Genomic DNA, 21,865 nt, shown 5'->3' with positions numbered 1-21,865 from the left:
TGACGGACAGCAGCCCTAAAAGACTCCTGCACATGAGGTCCCTGACTCCTTCTCCCTTTCCAACCAAAGACAATGAAACATGGCAACACCACACCGTGCGCTCTAATGAGACCTTAAAAGACACCAATGCCTACTGGCATTTCTAGATTCCACTAAGTTGAAAGAAAATAGCCCATGGAAGGGGAGCTTTCTGCTGAGAATTTTTTTTTTATTTTTTTTATTTTTTGACAGGCAGAGTGGACAGTGAGAGAGAGAGAGACAGAGAGAAAGGTCTTCCTTTGCCGTTGGTTCACCCTCCAATGGCCGCTGTGGCTGGCGCGCTGTGGCCAGCGCACCGCGCTGATCTGATGGCAGGAGCCAGGTGCTTCTCCTGGTCTCCCATGGGGTGCAGGGCCCAAAGGACTTGGGCCATCCTCCACTGCACTCCCGGGCCACAGCAGAGAGCTGGCCTGGAAGAGGGGCAACCGGGACAGAATCCGGCGCCCCGACCGGAACTAGAACCCGGTGTGCCGGCGCCGCAAGGCGGAGGATTAGCCTAGTGAGCCACGGCGCCGGCTTCTGCTGAGAATTTCTAACAGGAGCATAGCTCCATGATAGCTGGAGGAAAAGTCCAAGAGCCCAGGCTTGCCTTGCAAAGATGAAGATGTCACAGAGGGTCCACGTGGGAAAGGAGTCTCTATGGTGACTGATTCATCCAGACGCCTTCAAAGTAAAGTAGAGCTTCTGAGTTAGAGTGGACCTGCTGGGAGCAAGTCTAGGGCCAGGCTAAATTAGAAGTGTGGTTGTGCTGGCAGAACAGTGGGAGGACAGTGGGCTGGGCTGGTTTAACAGCAGGTCAACTGTGCTAGCAAAGAAACTTTCACTTTTGTTTCATTCAACTTTAATATCTTGAAATCATTGCTTGTTTTTCTTTTTTGCTTGAGCTAGTTATCTTATCAGTCAGGTTTTATATCTGACACACTCTCAGACATACGACATTTGCTGAAAAGCTGCTCCATTGTGCAGATCGACATACAGAATCTGCAGCAGATATTATTTAAATAATATGTAAATACTGAGTGCTTTCACAGTGGCTACTACTTTATTATCCATTCTGGGGAATAAATAAATAAAATGAAATAGCTCAGTATGGGCCTGTTCCACAATGAGCTTATAAATGTGCTAGTGGCAAGGAAATGACCCCAAGAGCCATTCACATGAGAAGCAAAGTGGTCACATACTCTCGGTTCCCATCACAAAATACTTCTGCTGTGTATTGAGAGAAGGGTAATCAGGGAATGGTGAGACATGTGGTTTCCAGGCGTTCACAGTGATAGAAGATAAAGAAGATGAGTTCCAGCCCCAAGGAAGGTAATTTTGTTTCAACACAGAAGTCATAAAGATCAGATAGACAGATGGGGATAGATCATGGCCACATACACAATGTACACGGATACACATGTGCATACATTCTCATACATGTGAATATCTCAAACTTACAACAATAAAGAAATCCCACAAAAGAAGAAATACAATAATTCACCATCCATCTCACCACACAGCTATAGTATCCAAAGTATTAACACATGTTCCTTCTGGTCTAGGGATATTTTCATGTCTAGCATTTGTCAGATGGGACACTTGTGTATGGGGAAGCTGTTCACTAGTGCTATTAGCTCCATTTCTTTAGCTGGGATTCTCTTTCAAAAGAGATATTTTGGTAATAGCTCTAAATGACTCTGTCCAATGAATAAGAATTGGAAGTTGGCACCAGACAACATTCCATTTCTTTTCTTGTGTAAACAAGATTACAGATGATAATAAACACATACACATGCACAGCCATGCTATCATTACAAATAATATTCCTGCATTATGCCCTAAAGATACTCTGTTGCGCTTGCTGAAACACTGTAATTTTGTTTCACACAAACCACTCAAAAACAGATGCGTGGTGGGTGTTCCCACTTGTAAGCCCTCCCTCTCCATTAAAAGCAGAGCACTTCAGCCAACTGAGTCAGAACACAGTTTGATCAGTGCCCAGGGTCACCTTCCAGTTTCCTTTAGAGTGCTTATAATGATCCGAACAAAACAAAAGCGAGGCCAAAATCCTCCCTCAAAGCATGTAATCTGAAGCTTTCAAACGGTTTTCAATAAAATGATTGTGCCTTCCTTATGGCATGTCCAAATGTCTCCATCAAACACCAGACCTTGGGAATCTGCCATATGCTTTATGAAAGTGTGGCGATTATTCAAGTAACTATTGCACCGTAGTTCTCATGTGTCTCTCAACTTCTTTACTACTGGAATTATTTATGGGAGACGATTGAGTCAGAATCCTTTGATGAGAGACTCATCCAGTTTTGCATTTTCAAGCTTAGCCAGTTGAAGAAATGCTCTGGAATGATCTCAATTACATCTCACATCTATTTCAAGACAATTTCATTTTCCACAGTGTCTTAAGAAGTGGCTGATCCACACCAAGCTGTCTACACCAGGGATCCTCAAGGGTGGCTGTCGCTCCCCCTCTTCGTGGAGGAACGACACAGGACCCTGCGCTGTTCTTTCGTCTGCTCGGCCCTCCCCGGGTTTGCTGCTGGTTCTTCCCGGGTTGGCTACTATCCCTTCCACCTCCGTGGAAGGGCAGTTCCCCCTGGCTGCATTCCCCACTTCCGCAGGGGAGCGGCACACCGCCGGCCAGCTTTCTCGGGGGCTGCACGGGTTCCCTTTAGATGTTCCCCATAGATGTTCCTCGTGCATGCCGTCTCTCTCCTCCTTTATAGTCCTCCTCCGCCAATCCCAACTCGGCTGAGTACGCTGCTCTCCAATCAGGAGCAAGTCCTACAGTTAATTGGTTGAACTGGAGGCAGCTGTGCGGAAGCTGTTTACTTCTCTCCCAGCGCCATATTGTGGGAGAGCAGATGCATAGAATAAGTCCTAATTCGAGTAACTTAGTCCAGTCCGGATTGCTCCCCACAGATCCCCCTTTCTTTTTATTTTTTAGCGTTGATACGCGCCTGTCTTCGGTGTCCCGCGGAACACACTCTGCTCTACTTGCTAGAGTTGCCACAGGCTCTTACAAGTCCTATCAATCAGGAAAACCGAATCCGGGTCCTCTCTTCGCCATTGTGAGGAGGTTTTTAGGCGCTGATGCGTGCCTGTGTTCGGTGCCCTGCAGCGCATGCTCTGCTCTGCCTGCAGGGGACTTACAAGACCTATCAGGCAAACCGAATCCAAGCCTTCTCATTGCCTTATTGTGGGGGAGACTTATTAGTGTTGGTTCGTGCCTATCTTCGGTGACCTGCAGCTCATACTCTGGTCGAGCTTTGCTGGCGCTTACCGCCTTAAATCAGGCAGACCGAATCCAAGCCTCCTAATTGTTGCATTGTGGGGAAGCTTTACTGATGTTAATTCGTGCCTGTCTTCGGTGACCTGTGGCTAGCCGCCCAGGTGCTCATCGCCTCACTAATCGGGCAGACCGAATCCAAGCTCTCACAGTGCAGTGTTGTAGGGAGGCCTTTCTATTTCTCTATTTCTCTATCTCCGGGCATTCCTATTTCTCCCATTTTACTTCTATCTTCCAGCATTCCCATTTCTCTCACTCCACTTCCAAACTTCTGTTTCTCTTATCCCTGCGGCTTTCCGGCGCCTCGCCCCGCCAGCGGGTTCCCGGCTCTGCGCCGCTTCAGCCCGCGCGCCTCTCTCATCTGCACAGCTTCCCGGCTTTGCGCGGCTCGGCTTCGCGCGCTCCGCGGTCTCCACGCTTAACCCTTTCGCGTCTGAACCACGGCCTACGCCAGCCCCGTTCCCTATCTATTCACGCCCCGTGCTCTCTCTGCACGCGGCGGCTTCCGCGAGTAACACAGCGTAGCTTGCGTCTCCACCACTAGCTTCAATCCAAGTTCCCCGGGCTAGCCTGGCGAATTCAACCCAGCGTACGTCTCCGCCCCACGGTTTGGCTTCCCGTCCTTTGCTCCCCGGGCTAATCAGACGGATCCCAATCTGGCTTACGTCTCAGCTTCTGGTTTCAACTTTTCGCCCCCTATTCCCGGGCTAACTTGAGAACCCCAAAGTGGCTTTCGTTTCCGCCTTGGCCTGCCCCCCGCGGCTTCAATTTCCCTAACAGTTTTCTCTACCCGGTATGTTTCCCCAAGCTTTCCTCTAACAATACTCCTCCCTCATTTCTCCTGGCCTCTCCCCACAGTCCGCGTCCGAATCTGTTTGTTCTAGCTTTCACTTTCGCTTTCGACCTTAGAGATTTCTCCCAGCTTCCCCCCGTAGTCCGTATCCGAGTCTATGCCTAGGCTTTCAATAGCTTCTTCCGGCTCCTTTTTCGTCCGGCTTTTCCCTAGGCTGTTTGCTAGTCTCTCCGATATTTTCCCAATTCTTCCCGTTTCTTCCCTCCTAAGTTTCATATCCGTCCTAGGTTTCCTAATCCGAGTCACGGCACCATTATGTCGCTCCCCCTCTTTGTGGAGGAACGACACTAAGCCCTGCCTAGGCTTCATATCCGAGTCACGGCACCATTATGTCGCTCCCCCTCTTCGTGGAGGAACGACACAGGACCCTGCGCTGTTCTTTCGTCTGCTCGGCCCTCCCCGGGTTTGCTGCTGGTTCTTCCCGGGTTGGCTACTATCCCTTCCACCTCCGTGGAAGGGCAGTTCCCCCTGGCTGCATTCCCCACTTCCGCAGGGGAGCGGCACACCGCCGGCCAGCTTTCTCGGGGGCTGCACGGGTTCCCTTTAGATGTTCCCCATAGATGTTCCTCGTGCATGCCGTCTCTCTCCTCCTTTATAGTCCTCCTCCGCCAATCCCAACTCGGCTGAGTACGCTGCTCTCCAATCAGGAGCAAGTCCTACAGTTAATTGGTTGAACTGGAGGCAGCTGTGCGGAAGCTGTTTACTTCTCTCCCAGCGCCATATTGTGGGAGAGCAGATGCATAGAATAAGTCCTAATTCGAGTAACTTAGTCCAGTCCGGATTGCTCCCCACAGGTGGCACTGCTGATGCTTTGCCAGGGCTGCCTGGAGCGCTTAGAGGATGCTTACGGCCATTTCTGGGCTCTGCTTACTAACGCCAGTAGCAGACCCCTTTGCTCCAGGTTGTAACAATGGAAAATGCCTGCAGATATTGCCAAATGGCCTGGAGGACATGGGAAAAACTGCCCCTGGATGAGAAACTTCCCCCACCAAGGAGAACTTTCTCAGTCTATTTGCTGATGTCAGATTCCCTGCGCCCAGGTCCTTTGGAATCAATGTGGAAGCTAACGGATCCACTAGAGAAATTAAAATCAAAAACCAATGGTATTTGTGAAGGAAGAAGCCACAGTGACGGGCTGCAAGCCTCCCAACCACACCGAAAGCAGTCTAGGGCTAACATCTCTAAAATGTATAAGAATTTGCTCTCTGTAACCCCTTCTCCCTGCTACTCCTCATCCCCTGGATGAGCTGGGTCAAATTCTAAGGTGGGAAAACAACTTTTCTAATTAAGAATTCACCATGTGTTCCAACTGATACCTCCATTTCCAGAAATAAACTTGGATTCAAAAACACTTTTGACATAATAGGAGCTACTCAGGGGTTTAGTCGGAGAAACAAAGTTTTCATTAGTATCTCCCAGCTCATCACACTGTGGTCACTGATTTTGACCCTACCAATGCGTGCGAGACACGCAGGGAAGGGAAGACACAAGAAACCAGGCGCTTCCGGGAAGTCTCTGTATTGATACTGATGTCAATATGGAGACAGGTACAACGGAAGTTCTGCTCTTCCGAAACACAGCTGCCGCCCAGCAGGTCACACACCCGGCTCTCCTGTTCTGGAATCTTCAGAATACTTGCCATTGAATTCATGAGCTCTAACACAAGAACAACTCTTTGATAACCTCACGGCCCCGAAAAGCAGGCTGCAACTGACCTGTGTGTGGATTCAGAAGGATGCTCCCGGGTGGGATGCCTGTGGCAGCTTCCAGCGGAAGGAGGATGTAGCTGGTGCTGCTGGGAGCGACTTGGCCTCCCATTCCATTCTCCGGATAGGGCGCACAGGTAGGAGAACCAGCTGCCACTCCCGAGACCAGCGGTGTGCTCTGGAGAGGTGGGTGGGTGCGAGACAGCGATCCTGAGGAGCCGGCACTGCTGGAAGACTCGGAACCTAGCACAGGGATATGAACCGGCCAGTGATCAGCACAAGGAGGACAGGGAGCACAGATCTGTACCTAAATACTTACTTTTCTAGAACCAGTCATGAAGAACGCAGGTGTGTGCTACAGGATGAGGTTAACGCCTCCCATATTCTGGGCTCATATGCTACTGAACTCATGCTACAATTTCCCAGGAAGAGGAATTAAGGTTTTTCTCAGACCACTAGGGTGATGCATTGGTAAATGGGAGCCTAAAGCTCCGAACTCAGTGCCTGCAATCTCCCACATTCTGGAGAAACTAATGCCATGGCAATGCCTCACTGAGCGGCATGACAAGTGTAAAGAGACTGGCAAGGGCGGTAGAGGAGACTGCAGCTTAAGGAGGACTCTGATGACATGCAGGCCATGTGCATGGTTCTAAAGTAATGGTTTGCACAGAGCTGGGTCAGAAATAAACTTTTCCTTCCATTTGTATCTAGAAGGACTGGATTATTCCTAGTGGGAACACAGTGTCCAAGAGTGAAAAAATTTCAAAATCAAGTGGGATCTCTTTTCACATGGTGACATGGATAGCTCAACCACGCAGGCCACTGAGAACGGGTGCAGATTTCTCCAGCCGGGAATCATTCTTAAGCGTCTCCCCGCCTCTTCCCTCCACGCTGGACAAAGACAGAAACATCCGCCACAGCCCATGTCCATTGAGCACACTCTGCCTTTCACTGTAGCAACAGCCCCCGTGGCCATGGCTCTTCTGGGTGATAAGCATTCATGAGAGCACCAACGAGAAAACCCACCAAGCACAACTTCTCTGGCTGCGAATCCAAACGGATAGGGCATTTTAATAGTATTGCAGATGACAAGAATGTTGGACAAGATATTGATTAAATCATTTTCCCACAACTATTGATGTATGCTGTTAAAATGCATAATGTTTGTGTCAATAAAGTTCAAAATATAAAAGTGATAGTTAGCTTTCTTTTCAAGATTCTAAATGTGCTCTTAAAATGGAGATTTTTTAAAATAAGTGATACGAATACAATGCACAATTTCAGAGACGGCCAATTGGCGAGTATAATTTTTGAGAAAGAATAGTATTTATTGAGCATTTAGCATGTGTAAGCCTTGTAAGTTGAATAAATAATAGTAAATAGTGCTACTGCCTATATAGATAAGGAAACTGAAGTAAAGTGAAATTAGGTAATTCAATGTAGCTTGGACAACTAGACAATGGCAGAGCTGGGATTTGATCTAGGCAAACAGATCTACAGTTTGAGCATTAACCCTGAGCCCGCCCTGCCTCCTGAAAGCAGGCAAATCCATACACCAGACTATCACCAGGGTTCTCAGCTGGGCATCTTCTCTGCTTTCCCCATGACTTAGTTATCAAGAACAATAAAGTTTTGGGTTAAGTCAGGGTGTTCCATCAGATTGGTTTAAAATAATGGTGGGCTTGTGAATAATGTAGGGGGTGGATAAAGGCTCTAGAAGGGAATCTTGAAAATGACAAGAAAACTTTTGAGACCATGTCACTGAAACCACTGCTCTGAGACCAAGGTCCCAGTGCACACCACAGTTGTGTATGGACTTGTGCTGTATGATTTGATGCTACCATGTGTGTTTGACACCAGAGCAGAGGCAACAACAAAACCTCCTGCTCCCAGATACTTAAGGTCATACAAAACTGGTGCAGCTCATCTTAGAGATGAGAAGCAAGATAGTGAGAAAGAGCTAAGGCCAAGAAAGTAGGTTCCACCCTGATTTCCAGTATGAGTGAGTAGCAAAATGGGTGCGTTTGCTGGGGAAGACGGGTGATGCCGACTGAAACACTGTGCTCAGGTCTAACTACAGACGGAATTTGGCTTCAGAAAGATGGCTTTTAATCACTGATTTACAATTTCATTCCTCTTTAACACCTGGGGAAAAAGTAGGCACATCAACAGGAATGAGGAAGAAGCAATATCAGTGACAACACCACAGGTTAAAGAAAGGCAAGAAAATTACCTGTGGCTTAAATTGTCAACCTTGCAAAGAGAGAGACAAGGGTACTGCTCTTGGGAGGAGTGGCTCAGCCACTGACAGGTAGGTGGGGCTCAGGAACTGGCCTTGCGGGCCTTGTTGGCTTATCATCAGCATGGTCCAGCCTACGAGCCTCCATCTCCCAGATCAGGTAAATACTCTACACGTGGTAGGCACTATGGAATACTTGATAAAAACAGATGCCCAAAACAAAAACCAGAATAAGAGTAGATTAAATCCATACCTAGTAACTACATTCTGTATCCTGTTGTAACCTAGAAATTGTCCAATTAACAAAGATTATGTGCCAATTAACTTGCTGTATAAAGTCTTGAAAATTTAACGAAGAACTTAGAAATTATTTTAATGAAGAACTTAAAATTATTTTAACACAACTTAAAATATATAATAATTTCACATGACCAAAACTTTTCAAAAGGTAGCTATAATTGCATTTTCAGTTAATTAAACTCAGTTTTATATTTTCTTTTCTTTTTTTTTTTCTTTTTGACAGGCAGAGTGGACAGTGAGAGAGAGAGAGAGACAGAGAGAAAGGTCTTCCTTTGCCGTTGGTTCACCCTCCAATGGCCGCTGCGGCCTGCACATCCTCCACTGCACTCCCAGGCCACAGCAGAGAGCTGGCCTGGAAGAGGGGCAACCGGGACAGAATCCGGCGCCCCGACCAGGACTAGAACCCGGTGTGCCGGCGCCGCAAGGCGGAGGATTAGCCTAGTGAGCCGCAGTGCTGGCCAGTTTTATATTTTCAATCTTAAGTGATTTTTGGAAATGATAACTTTTTGGGTTCATAAACCCAATATACAAAAATTGGAACACTTAAATTTTAAGCATGAAACATTTCATTTTACTCTTATGAAAATTAAAATACAGAGTGATCCCACTAATTTTAAATTAAGAACTTTTAAAAAAAATAGATGCTAACAATAGTAATAAAAGCACAGCATTAGAAGTATTGAAAATTTTTTAAAAATTGAAATTGGTATTTGGAAACTCTAAGGTTTGGGGTGCTGACCATAAAAATGTTTCTAGTTGCCTTTTTCAGAGGCCTAATGATAGCCATGGCCCGGCTTTAAACAGTGTGTCTATGTGAGAAGCAACTGTGCTAATCACACTGTATGAGCTGTCTAGTACAATTTTCATTGCAACCTCATTTTGGAAAGGATAACTGATCCTCAGACATGCCGAATAAATTTCCCAGAGCTCACTTAGTGTGTGGTAGAGTCTGAGTTCAAACACAAGCCACTCCACAATGGGGACCCTGCTGGCAGCCTGCAGGTCCTGTGTTCACTCTCCTGTCATTCAAGCCTGTGCCTGGTTCTAGGAGACACAAGGCAGAAATTCCACGCTGTGACAGTGGATGCTGTGCCCTGAGTGGCAGCTGGGAGGAGAACGGAGGAGAGGAAGACAGCACAGTGGCAAGGCGGGAGACACGGGAGAGGAGACTGAAAGAGGGCAAATGGGAAAAGATAGGGAAAGACTACCAGGTAAAGCAAAATGGAAAACCAGGAGAGGGTCAGGGCAGAAGGAGAAGGCTCTGAGCAGAGTCCCTGGGAGCCCTGGGAGCACTTCCCAGGGAGGAGTGGTCCTCAGCGGGTTTCTTTCTGGTTCTGCCACTCGCCTGCTGTGTTTTCTCCCGGAAGTGGCTGATACATTCCCTTGTGAAATCTAAGCCACCAGACAAAGTGGTGAGCAAGGATGCCTAAGACAGCGATGAGGTTCCTTGCACCTGGACTGAACTTCAGAGGGCTTCCTGTCACCTCCCTTTGCCTAGAGTCTTTATGTCCCTTTCAGATGGAAATATTCTCCCAGATTCTTACTAGATTTGGATGTTTTCAAGGACATAGGAATGCAAATAAAGTGTCCATTGCCTATTTAACCCATCCAATGAAATTTTCTTGTCCAAAGTCCTGAGCCATAAAGTATCTGTTTAGAATTAATAATTCCTAAAATTCAGATTCAGAAGGTGAGAGTTCAGCAGAATAACCCAATGCTTCAGAAGTTACCAGGAGAAAGAGAATATTCAAAATGTATTAGTGCAGTGATGAAAATAAACAAGAAGCAGAGAAACTGGTGGCAAAATGGGATGCCCTACATTGCATATAAAAACATTCCGAGATGTGGTTGAGAAATGTGAAGACAGCAAGAATAACCTTGCATCTAGAAAGCAACACAGCAGAACAGTTGCATTTGTGGGGCCAGTGCTGTGGCACAGTAGGTAAAGCTGGCGCCTGCAGTGCCGGAATCCCAAATGGGCACAGGTTCAAGTCCCGGTTGCTCCACTTCCAATCCAGCTCTCTGCTATGGCCTGGGAAAGCAGTAGAAGATGGCCCAAGTCCTTGGCCCCTGCACCAGCTCCTGGCTCCTGGCTTCGTATTGGCCCAGCTCCAACTGTTGTGGAATATTGAGGAGTGAACCATCAGATGGAAGACCTCTCTCTCTGCATCTCCTTCTCTCTCTGTGTAACTCTGACTGTCAAGTAAGTAACTAAATCTTTTTTTTTTAATTTATTTGAAAGTCGGAGTTACACAGAGACAGGAGAGGCAGAGAGAGAGAGGAATTCTATCCGATGGTTCACTCCGCAATTGGCTGCAATGGCCAGAAGTGTGCCGATCCCAAGCCAGGAGCCAGGAACTTCTTCCAGGTCTCCCATGCAGGTGCAGGGGTTCAAAGGCTTGGGCCATCTCCTACTGCTTTCCCAGGCCATAGCAAAGAGCTAGATCGGAAGTGGAGCAGCTGGGTCTCGGAACCGGTGCCCATATGGGATGCCAGCGCTTCAGGCCAGTGTGTTAACCCCCTGTGTCACAGCGCCGGCCCCATAACTAAATCTTAAAAAAAAAAAAAAAAAAAAAGACTTTGCCTTTGTTTATACACCTGCGGAACTGTGATCTTCCTACTTTTTACTTGTTGAATACCATGGTTATGTGTGAATTAAGCCTGTGATTATAGAGTGGATTGAAAGCATGTCTTTGCAAAAAAAGAAAAAAGGAAAGGAAGTAAGAAGACAGGTTGAGAGGGAGAGGGAGGGAGGAAAGTACGATTGTCTTCTAAAAACTGTACCTATGAGCTACATGACATCTGTTCTCCTTATACTAATAAAGTATATAAAAGTAATTAAAAACCTCAACAAGGGGCATCTTATTACTGCAGAGCAGCTGTTCTCAAGGCTCGCGCCCAGAACAGTGGCATCAGCATCACCTCGGAAGATGACAAGCATGCAGATTCCCAGGCTCCACCCCACACCTGCTGACTCAGAAACTGTGGGGACGAGGCCCAGCACCCCGTATGTGCCAAGCTCGCAATGTGATCTTATGCAGTGGAGAACCTCTGCTCTGGAGAAAAATGAAGAGGGAGGTCAATAGACAGTGACCTTCGGCCAGTGGAGGAAGAAAGCGGTGTCACACTCGTGTCTCCCAAGCGCAGCACCACTGCCTAGTGCAGAGGGCACTCAAGTGCTCGCCCCAAGGAAGCGTCCTGGTGCACCTGCTGCAGACACGAGCAGGACAATGGGCAGACGATGCATGGCTGCGCAGACGTTAGCAATGGGCTTTTCCCTGCAAAATGTTGGAAAACATGTTTCTGACATAGGAAAAGTCTCATGATCTATGTCAAGCCAGAATCTGTGTAGTTAGGGGAGGAGACGAGGAACTTAAATGTCACAGCGCCAGACTTGGTTCCCGAAAGGTCAAGAAAAGAGCTTGCTATTACACCGTGAGCCAGGAGCCCGGAGTGCTGAAGCACTCTGACAGCCCAACTGACAGCTTTACTTCATAAAACCATTTTGGGGGGTTGTAAGTCTGTTTTGACATCCTATCTTCATCTCTTTTAAATTTTTTTCCCTTCCCATGTCTTCACCTTGACAAGCTCTCAAATGCAGACACTTACATTAAAGAGAAAAAAGTCTGCAGCACTTACAATCTCTAATCACTCTTCAAAGAACATGGTATTTTAGCATCCTTGAAGTGTTTTAAATGTTTCCAAAGAGTTTTGCTTTGGAAATGATTTGGGGTTGGTGCATGCGGAATGGTTATTAATTCAAAAATCTTAAGAGCTCTTTTGGTGTGCTGGAATTATCAAGTACATCATTTAAGGTACTTGGTTTCTGTATTTTAAGGAGATTTAAAACTATTTAACCTTTCTTAGTTTACAAGAGCTCAAGTGCACCACAATGCATTTTTTTTTTGTCTTTAGTGGCTGCAGTAGTGGGACATGAGAGCAATTAATTAGAGTAAGAAATCAAGAACTCACCAACCACTGAATAAAATTTACCAGGAAGGCAGCATGAACCCACCTAAATCTTTTCAAAAGGCAGTGTGTGTGTGTGTGTGTGTGTGTGTGTGTGTATCATATTTATCATCTATCTATCTAGCTTATCTATCGATTGATCAATCATTGTGACTAAATGCTATTCATTCTCTTCCTATGTAAGAAAACACAAGATGGTGTCTTTGGAGGAATTTGTCGCTAGCATACTTCTGTTAAACCAGCAGCATAACAAGCCCTGATTTTCTGGAGAGTCCATGGTCCAGGGCAGCCTGAGTCTGAGCTCTGGGGCTCTCCACCTGCCATCCTGTCCCATCTCTGCCCTGGCCTCCTTCTTGCCCCTTCCCACAGGTCCATGAATGGCCCGTGAGCGATCTTGAGGTCTGGGAACTGCCCTTGAACCACAGTTCTGAACCCTCTCCCTTGTAAGAGCCCGGGAGGCAAAATAAAACTGAAACAGTTACATTCCAAAACCACAAGCTAAATTCATGGCGTGCTATGGAATGATCATTTGTCACTTCCCTGGGATTTCTATGAGGTGTTCTAGAATGATTTGAAAACAATGGGGAGCGGTGGTGGGAAACAGGAAAGCTAGGCGTGGCCCGTGAAGTTATCGTGTAGACTCATATGAGCCGATGGTATCATGGTAAAGTGGTTTCAAGTTAAGGGCTCCAGAACTCTCATCCTCACTCACTTTCCAGAGACTGCCCGTGCAGACATGGACCACCTGCCTTAAAATACCACACTAACCACTAGGAGGGAAAAGAGACATGTGTTTGGCAACTTGGAAACTAAACCTCCCAAAGACTCACTGCAAAGCAGTGATGAAAACATCCTATGGCAGTAATAAGAGTAAGAACTGGTACTCACTGACGACTTCACACTTGCCAGTCACTATCTGTACTGCTTTATGTACATTGATTCTCAGTCTTCACACTAGCCCTGTAATATCCGCCCTGTTATTCCCATTTCTCAGGTTAACTAGCATGCCAAGCATCATGCAAACAGTGCCATGCAAGAACCAAAACGGTTAATGTTACAATCACCATACAGTGTGATCATAAGAACTAAACCACGGGCATCAAATCAAAAAGCTGCGGCGGACTCGTGTGAACAGTTGACACATGCAGGTTTCAAGGTAACCAAATTTAAATAAATGGTCTGATTTAAACTGAAATTGCATTTGCCGAGTAAATTAAGTAAGCTCAGAGTCTGCTGAGGTAGCCTGAGGTAACAGCTGGTGTTAACCTCATGGTATAGACCGGGAAACTGAAGGTTAGCACGCTTTCTCACTTCTGAGCCATTCCAGTAACTAACACCACCTCAGCTAGCTCAGGTTCCGAGGGAATGGCGACCACACGGCCCGAGAAAGATCCACGAAAGCCACAGGACATAAACCCATTCAGTACTAACTACCTGCTTTGGACAGCTTCCCGGTACTCCTGTTACTGGACGTGCTGTCACCCCGGGTCAGCACCGTGATGCCCCCAAAACTCGCTGTTTTGGTCATGGCAGGTTTCAGATTGCGGTTGGAGCTGTCAGAGTCCGTGCTGCTCCAGGCCCGCTGGTGGTCAGACCACTTCAGTTCGTTCTCCGAGCTGCTCTGCCGACTCCCGGACGTCCTCCCTGAGCCGTCCCTGTTGCCCCTGGAACACGGCCGCGGGAAAGAGGCAGAGGGAAACGTTAGGTGGAGTGAACGCTGTGCGAGGGCACGGCGGGGCCTTTCTTGCAAGGGTCACCCACACGGGACCCTTCTTGTAACTTTTAGTGCAACCAGTGGCCTCCCAGTGATGAGACAGATAACACAGCACACAACACACACAGGTTACAGACAGAAAAACCAAGGCCAGAAATGCCATATAATCCCTCTGCCAGTGAAGGAGAAACAACCACAAAAACAGTTCCTAAAATGTCATCGTAACTCCTAGTGCACACAGTGCAGAGGGGTAACTTCTGACCCAAATCAACAGTGCATTCGTGTCTAGAAGTCGTCATGATCTTAAATAATCCTAAAGGGAACTGCAATCAAAGGGAGTTTTATTTTTCCCTTACAGAATCAGAGAAGTTATTTAGTGATATTCATTTTCTAACTCTATGAGCTGTCTCTATCTATATTGGTTTGTATCTATCTATACATCTGTATTTGTACCTATATCTGAACCTCATCCATATTGGAGTGTGTGTGTGTATTCATATATCTATATCTATAGCTGTATCTACATCTATGTCTACATCTATGTCTATCTATCTCATGTGTATCTAATCTGTATTCACCCTGGCAGACAACACAGAATTACATTACCAGCAAATGTGTAAGAATTATGCCCAGTGAGTTCAACCTTCATGGGCAGAGGAAAAAACCTTATGATCCCTTTTCCAAAGAAAAACTTGGGGAAATAACAATAGTGTGAACGCTATGTACTAACATGAAACTTCCCAGGGCATCAGTGGAAACCAGGAAGCTCCTGAGGTTTAAGAGCACAGTTTTACAAAACCCAAAAAGAAAAGACGATGACTGTATTGGAAGAGAACCAACGGTTGTAAGTGAATTGTGGAAGACTTCAGAGTATCTCTAAGGAGTACAAAAAAATCGCATGTATTTTTATGAAAAGATTTGATGAAATTTGCATTTTCATTGGTTTCCAATCTGCTTAAAGAGTAATTTCATTAATATATCTGAAGCTTTTTCTGCAGATGGAAATAGATCATTGAAATACCCTACTAGGTTAATGAATTTTAAATAAGTGAAAGGGACATAAAACCTGGACAACAAATACACCCCTAATTTCTTATTGGTATGCAATGTGACCTATTGAAGTCTTGATTTAAATCTCATAGATAGGGCCAGCGCTGTGGCATAGCAGGTAGTGCCAGCATCCCATATGGGCACCAGTTCAAGTCCCAGCTGCTCCACTTCCTATCCAGCTCTCTGCTATGGCCTGGGAAAGCAGTAGGAAATGGCCCAAGTTCTTGGGCCCCTGCACCACATGGGAGACCTGGAAGAAGCTCCTGGCTCCTGGCTTCAGATCAACATACATAGCTCCAGCCATTGTAGCCATCTGGGGAGTGAACCAGTGGATGGAAGAAGACCTCTCTCTCTCTCTCTGCCTCTGCCTCTCTGTAACTTTGACTTTCAAATAAATAAATAAATCTTTAAAAAAATAAATCTCATAGATACATGTGGTCAGTAGGTCTGTCCAAACATGCTTTCAAAGACAATGGAATGTTGCTGAGTTACTAGAAGTGCACCTATCTGACCAAAACATTAATCAACCGAATTGCCTGATGATACAAAAAAAATTTTTTTTGCTTCAATTTTACTTACTAAACTTTTCCATTGACTTCAGGAAAACTCAGGAAGGTAAATGGATCCAAGAGATACTAAAAATGAGAGCTAATCTATAAAAGAACCTTATAAAGCAAGGGGAAGGAGTGGAACAGAAAAGTTCATGAAAGAAAGAGCATGTTTGATGGGGACGCTGCGGGGAGAGACTCAGTGCCGGGCTGCACTGTTCCCTCCCTTCTCTTCTCCCAGGACTTCAGGGGGACCTGGATTTAGAGAGGAGGCTCACCTGAAAACAAAATGCCAAGGACAGGAAGTATGGACCTTCACCAATGGCATGGAGAGTTTAGTTCTTTAAACTCATGGGAACTCAAGAAAGCCATGGAAGGCAGGGTGGATTAAAAAATACCTTTCAAAGAGCTCGATGTCCCATTCTTGATGGTTTCTCTTTCAGTCTTCAAATCTAACAACATGCTTCTCTCATATTCAGATTATGCTGACCGATCTTTGACAACAGCTGCATAAATCATTGCTTAGCGATGGCTTTTACACTGGGAATGTCAGTCTCTCATTTGTAGCTAATTTGAAACACATAGTAGAGAAAAACCCTGGCTTGAAGATGTGGGCGTCTCCCGCCTTCAGCATGCAGGATGCATCCGAAGGAAGATGTCCACATGAGAACGATTCTTTTTGATCATTACTAATTCTGCTTCAATCAGCCTTCTCCCCATGACCTGTGCTACTCCATGGAGGGATTACGGCTTCCCTTAGCTGCAAGGGTAGCTGAGACTTTCTTTGCCACAGAAGTGGCCAGCACTGTTTCTGCATGCAATCTAGTGTGCTGTAGTCTATACCTTTAACCAGGGCAAAGAGGCTTCTAGGGCTCCAGACATGTATCACATTCTCTGGTCAACAAGGCAACCTAAGGTTTTCTGTCCTCTGCATCTATTCTAGCAGCTCCAGTCATCACCCTAGGCCCAGATCTGTGCATTTTAGAAAAGAGAATCTAAATTGCTGTTTTGAGGAGGCAGCATTAATGGGATTCAAAATATTTCTTGATTTATAATCTAACTTATGATTTGCAGATATGTGTACACTGAAGCATACTTCATACTCCTCTTTTTATTGTTCCCCTTCATAGTGCCAAGTTGACAGTGAGAACTGAATCCATATCTATTTGGATGTGGAATCATAACAGACCCGTAGGTGCCTTATCCCTTCTCATCCCAGCTCTGGTCCTCCTCTACCAATGCAAGATGACAGAGGTAATGAGATACTTGGTCTTTGGAGCTGGTCCCCTTTTAGGTAACCAGAATGTGATCCCAGAGTAGTCATAAACGCATACTCTTAGCTTCTGTTTTTGTGTTAACATAATCAATATCTAGTATGTACTTTCCTTCATAATTGAACACTTTTTTTCCTAAGTTAGAGATAATGAACACTTGGGATTGCTTTTACAATTGCATGGATTGATTCCTGCTTACTTTTTAAATTCTCTTCCTAACTCTGGTAGGTAAAGGAATCCTTATTTGAGACACAGGACATGAGTCTGGATAGCAGAGTGAGAGTGGTGGGTAAATACCTGCATTTTGTCTATATTGGCTAAACAAATTGGATTATCATATGTGAGTGCATGGGTAACAGTGCATTTTAATTTGTTTTCAAGAGAGAAATGCAAGGTTATCTTCATAAATTCAAGTGTGAAGAAGAAAATAAACTCTCTAACAATGGACAAGGAAAATTTTGAAGGAAGTTCAAAGAGATGATCCTGATTTTTTTGTTGTTTCTGTCAAAGTGCAAGAGTGTTTTGCTGTAACTTTAAAGGTGAAGCCCTATATTTAGATTTGCTGCAAAAAGATACCTTTCTAAGCACACGGTCCATTGGTTTTTCTTAGTATTGTCTTTTATCTAAGTAGGCTAAGGTTTTTATTTTGCCTGTCCTACAAGAGAAATACATCCTTTTATAATTAATACACATACATATATTTAAAATGAACACAATAATTTAATCAACACATTAACTATATGTATAAGTTACTGTATCTATAGTACTGTGTTTCCTTTATTCTATAATGGAAACTAGATATACAAGTGTACTTCAATCATTAAAAATTGCTTTAAAAGAAGTTTATTTTGGTGCAAAAAACTTAAATTCCTGAATAGTTTTCTTATAATATATATTTGCTGTGAATTTTTTGAAGATCGGCAATACACTTGCGTTTCAACACTTTTTAAAAATCACTTCCACTTTTTTTAAAGCAAGTGTCAATTTTTTCATCTACTTGAAAGGCAGAGAGACAGAGATCTGTATTCTGCTCACTTGTCAATAACCAGATTGGGTCAGGCTGAAGTCAGGAGCCAGGAACTCCATCCAGGTTTCCGATGGGGTACAGGGGCCCAAGCACTTGAGCCATCATCCGCTGCCTCCCAGGTCCATTAGCAGAAAGCTGGATCAGAAACAAAGCATCCAGGCCTTCAACTGGTGCTCCAATATAGGATACAGGTGTCTCAAGCAAGGGTTTAGCCTGCTGGGCCACAATTCCCGCCCAGAGTTCAATCTTTTTATTACACCAAAATAAACTTATCTTTTAATTCCATTCTCTGTGAAATGTTTGAAGTGCCCACATATGTTTATTGGAGTAATGAGAAAATGTGGCTGCAACTGATGTCATGGAGCTCCCAGCCTGGCATAGAATCTAAAACAATAAAATCAGTCTTCCCTCTATCTCACAGAGATCGTGACTTAAGTAGTTCATAATAACTTGATGGAACCTCCATCATCCCTTAGAAATAATATCTGTGCTTGAAAACGAAACTATTTGAAATATGATGATGGATAGTAGTGACTCACAAATCAGCTACCCAAATACAGTTATCAATGATTTATTTCCCAGGGTGGGTAATGTGTATGCAAGAGCAGCTTGTCAGAGAAATTTTAGTTCAATATAATCGACAAAAGTTGATTTGGGAATATTAAATCAGTATGCTGCCAGCGTTAGTCCTTGAAAAACAAAAACTCAGGGAGAACAATAAAGAATTATATTAAAAGTAGTAGCTTTCCACTCCCATATCTCATGCTATCCAATATGACTTCGACAACAGCTATGTCACAAGCTTTACAAAGAGATCACCAAACATACTTATTTCATGAACAGAAATATTTTACACTAATACATTTAGAGTTAACATTGATTCTGCCACATAATCTGAAAACACAGTTGAAAAAAGTAAACCATACCAACCGAAAGAGCTGTCTTTTCTTATAGGTCTCATTGCATATGTTACTGTCTTCCAAGAGCCTACTGGAAATGAAAAACATGATTTTTATGATATGAAACCTGAAGGCTAAGTGCCTTAAAGTTAAATGGATGTCTACTCTATTTTAGCACATCTTTCTTATCAATTGAAACTGTGTTTTATTTTTTGATGTAGAATTTTACCCTAATAATTTAGTGGCAACATAATACTAAGATCCCTAACAGTAAGACCTTGATGTTAAATAATAAGGAGGAAGAGAGAGAAGAGCTAATAAAGGTAATAGAAGAGAGGAGAATAAAAGAAATTGAGATATATATAACCCAAGATTCCATCAAATACTTGTATATCACTTGTGCTTCTTAGGGCAATATTCAAGAAACTCTTTCTTTCTTGTGAATAGTAAAATACCTGGAATCAAGAGATAAATATGCAAGAAATATGTTTATTTTGTAGGTAAGTCAGCCAATTATATTTCTGCTTTTGGGGCTCATCAAGACTCATTCATATACGCAATGAATATATTTGAATGTAATTATTGTATATGATATAATTATTATAATGTTGAACACAATCTAGTTAGAATATAAAAGGCACCTAAATGTAAATTAGTAAGATTAGGGAGTAATGTAGGAAAATTGTTTAAGCTTTCACACTAAACAGAATTGTAAATGCTCACTGAATCCTTTCAGTTAGGATACAGAATTGTGGAGTGCTGCACAGTCGCCCACAGATGTTAATGTCCACGGATTCTTTGCTGTACTGTCTTAGGGGATATTGGTCTAATCCATATGGATTTTGAAATTGTGTCTGAGTCTCTTACATGGACTTGTTTCTAATATCATGCCTACTTCTAAAAGAGGTTATTTTAAAGGGCTTTCTGCTATTTGACAATTTCTAATTGCTAAAATGAAGGATGGGGTTGTACTTTCTTTTTTCTTAACAATGCCCAGTTTAAAGATTTCTAAGTCTTGGCATTCAATCAAACAGTTTCCATTTTAATCAATTTTGTAGGATTCCCCATTAACACTGACACTTGACATAAAATTAACCACTACTTTATTTATGGATACCATATTTCCAAACCAAGTTGCCCATTTTGAAGCATCTGAAATGTGATTATTGCAGTTAATGAAGATTCCTTAATTTGCCCTGAATATCTACCATGAAATCAAGAAGGCATTTAATATTTATGTCAGTTTAGAAGTGGTTGAAAAAGGTAAGTGCTAAGTTTGAAATATCCTTAAGATTTTCCATAAATTTTACAACCCCTTAATTTAACAATTATTCCTCCCTCCAATTCCTAACCCAGGTACACTTCTGAATTTATTTTTTGTTGCTGTTTTTGTTTTGAAACGTCTTTATTTAACCTTTGTATGAAGACCAATGGATCGTTCAGAATGAGAAACTTAATGTAATTAGAATTATAATTGGTATTGCTATATGTAATTACGAGGCACAGAAATGGCCAGAAACACCAACTACATAAGTAGCAGCCTATTCAACAAGCCAATGAAACTGCAAGTTCGCTTGGGTCTCAAAATCGATTATTGCCAGTGCCTGATAAAGGCTATAGGAATGTTTCAGAAGATCATAAATTGAGACTTAGAATAAAGAAAATGTTTAAACTCTGTTCAGAAGCAATTGAGAGAACATTTCCCCAGACTTGATAATTTAGACATACTGAATAACATAATGTGAATATACATGTGTGTATGTACCAATATATGTATTTACTTATACATATATTCAAGAACACGCTTACATATGGGATATAAATCTACCCATGAGGATACAGGACACACATGACAGACTTTATTCACACACAGACATGAAAAACTAAAGTGGATTTTACCTGTTCTCCACAAAAAGGCTTTCCTGGGAGCAAACTGACTGAAAAATAAAGAAAGGCATTGGATCAGACGTTCTGGATATGCTGAGGGATCCCAAATCCTTGCCTGATTTTAAAACTGAAATACTAAAATAAACACGAAAGATAGAACTAAAAAGGGGAAAAATGGGTTAGAGTTGGAACAGCAAGCACTTCCCATGCAGCAGAAAGTCATTTTGCTCCGGAGCAAACAGACTGAGCCCGCTGGGCACTGGGGGCAGGAGAGGAATGGGAACCGCACTGCCGGAGAAACGTGTGACTGAGGGATTTTGAGCTCACGACTTCCTCCGAGGCTGCAGAGGGGCAGCCACCAACAAAGACCCAGGGAACGTTTCAGCTCAAGGCAGACCTGCAAAGGGGACACGATCCACCTAAGGGTGGGAGAGCCGTAAAGCCACAGTGCTGTATGGATTACTCGGAATGACAAACTCTCATGAAAGAAAACGACTGACTGCAAGACCCTCAATGTGGAAGAGGTGCCGCCCAGCACAGGGCTTGCGGAGGGTGCGCACAGAAGTCAGGACAAAATGAAGTAATCAAAAGGAAAAATGTAAGCCCCATAGGACATTTCTTAGCTTTTTGCATAGTAGACCAAGGACATGCTTCTTATGGTCATTTCTGTCCTACCTCGTAGGAAAGATTAAATTCCATGACTACATGCTTGGGAAAGGTGGGCCAAATGAAATTTAAACAAACAGAAGGGAAGTAAGAGAAAATATGGTGCTGTGGTCATATAAAAGGGTGATGGTGTTTTGGAAGGTACTGAGTTTCTTAACATAAATACAAACGCACCGTATTATGTGCTAACTTTTCTAAATGATTAATGAGTTAATAGAGACTTAGGCTCAATTTTAAGATCAAATAAAGAAACCTTAATGATCTTTCAATATCTCATTCTTGAATTTAGAGATGCCATGGATGGAGCTACTGCATTGAGAGGCCGGCAGGACACTGCTTTCTCTTTTCGTTTGGCTAGAGAATCATTTCCTTCCACTAAGCCGAAGGGCTGCATTCAGGCACAATGCT

At 43.9% G+C, this 21,865-nt stretch overlaps 1 protein-coding gene across 49 annotated transcripts in view; it reads right to left on the bottom strand.

The window, feature by feature from the left end:
* Window positions 1-21,865, bottom strand: part of ARPP21 (cAMP regulated phosphoprotein 21) — a 163,663-nt gene that overhangs the window by 60,382 nt on the left and 81,416 nt on the right. For 10 of the 49 annotated variants that reach the window (XM_070072942.1, XM_070072931.1, XM_070072949.1 and 7 more), the window contains 4 exons: window positions 20,804-20,841; window positions 18,936-18,995; window positions 13,827-14,056; window positions 5,894-6,127 (listed from right to left, as the gene is read on the bottom strand). In XM_070072942.1, coding sequence (XP_069929043.1) covers window positions 5,894-6,127; window positions 13,827-14,056; window positions 18,936-18,995; window positions 20,804-20,841 — 562 coding nt within the window. Of the gene's footprint in view, window positions 1-5,893; window positions 6,128-13,823; window positions 14,057-18,931; window positions 18,996-20,803; window positions 20,842-21,865 lie in introns of all 49 variants that reach the window. The other 39 variants (XM_070072941.1, XM_051858920.2, XM_070072936.1 and 36 more) reach the window with 9 other exon arrangements.

Source organism: Oryctolagus cuniculus, chromosome 4 (assembly GCF_964237555.1).
Source record: "Oryctolagus cuniculus chromosome 4, mOryCun1.1, whole genome shotgun sequence".
In the NCBI taxonomy this organism is placed as follows: domain Eukaryota; kingdom Metazoa; phylum Chordata; class Mammalia; order Lagomorpha; family Leporidae; genus Oryctolagus; species Oryctolagus cuniculus.
The sequence above is the reverse complement of the archived record's forward strand: the minus strand, read 5'-3'. Positions and strand labels throughout refer to the sequence as shown.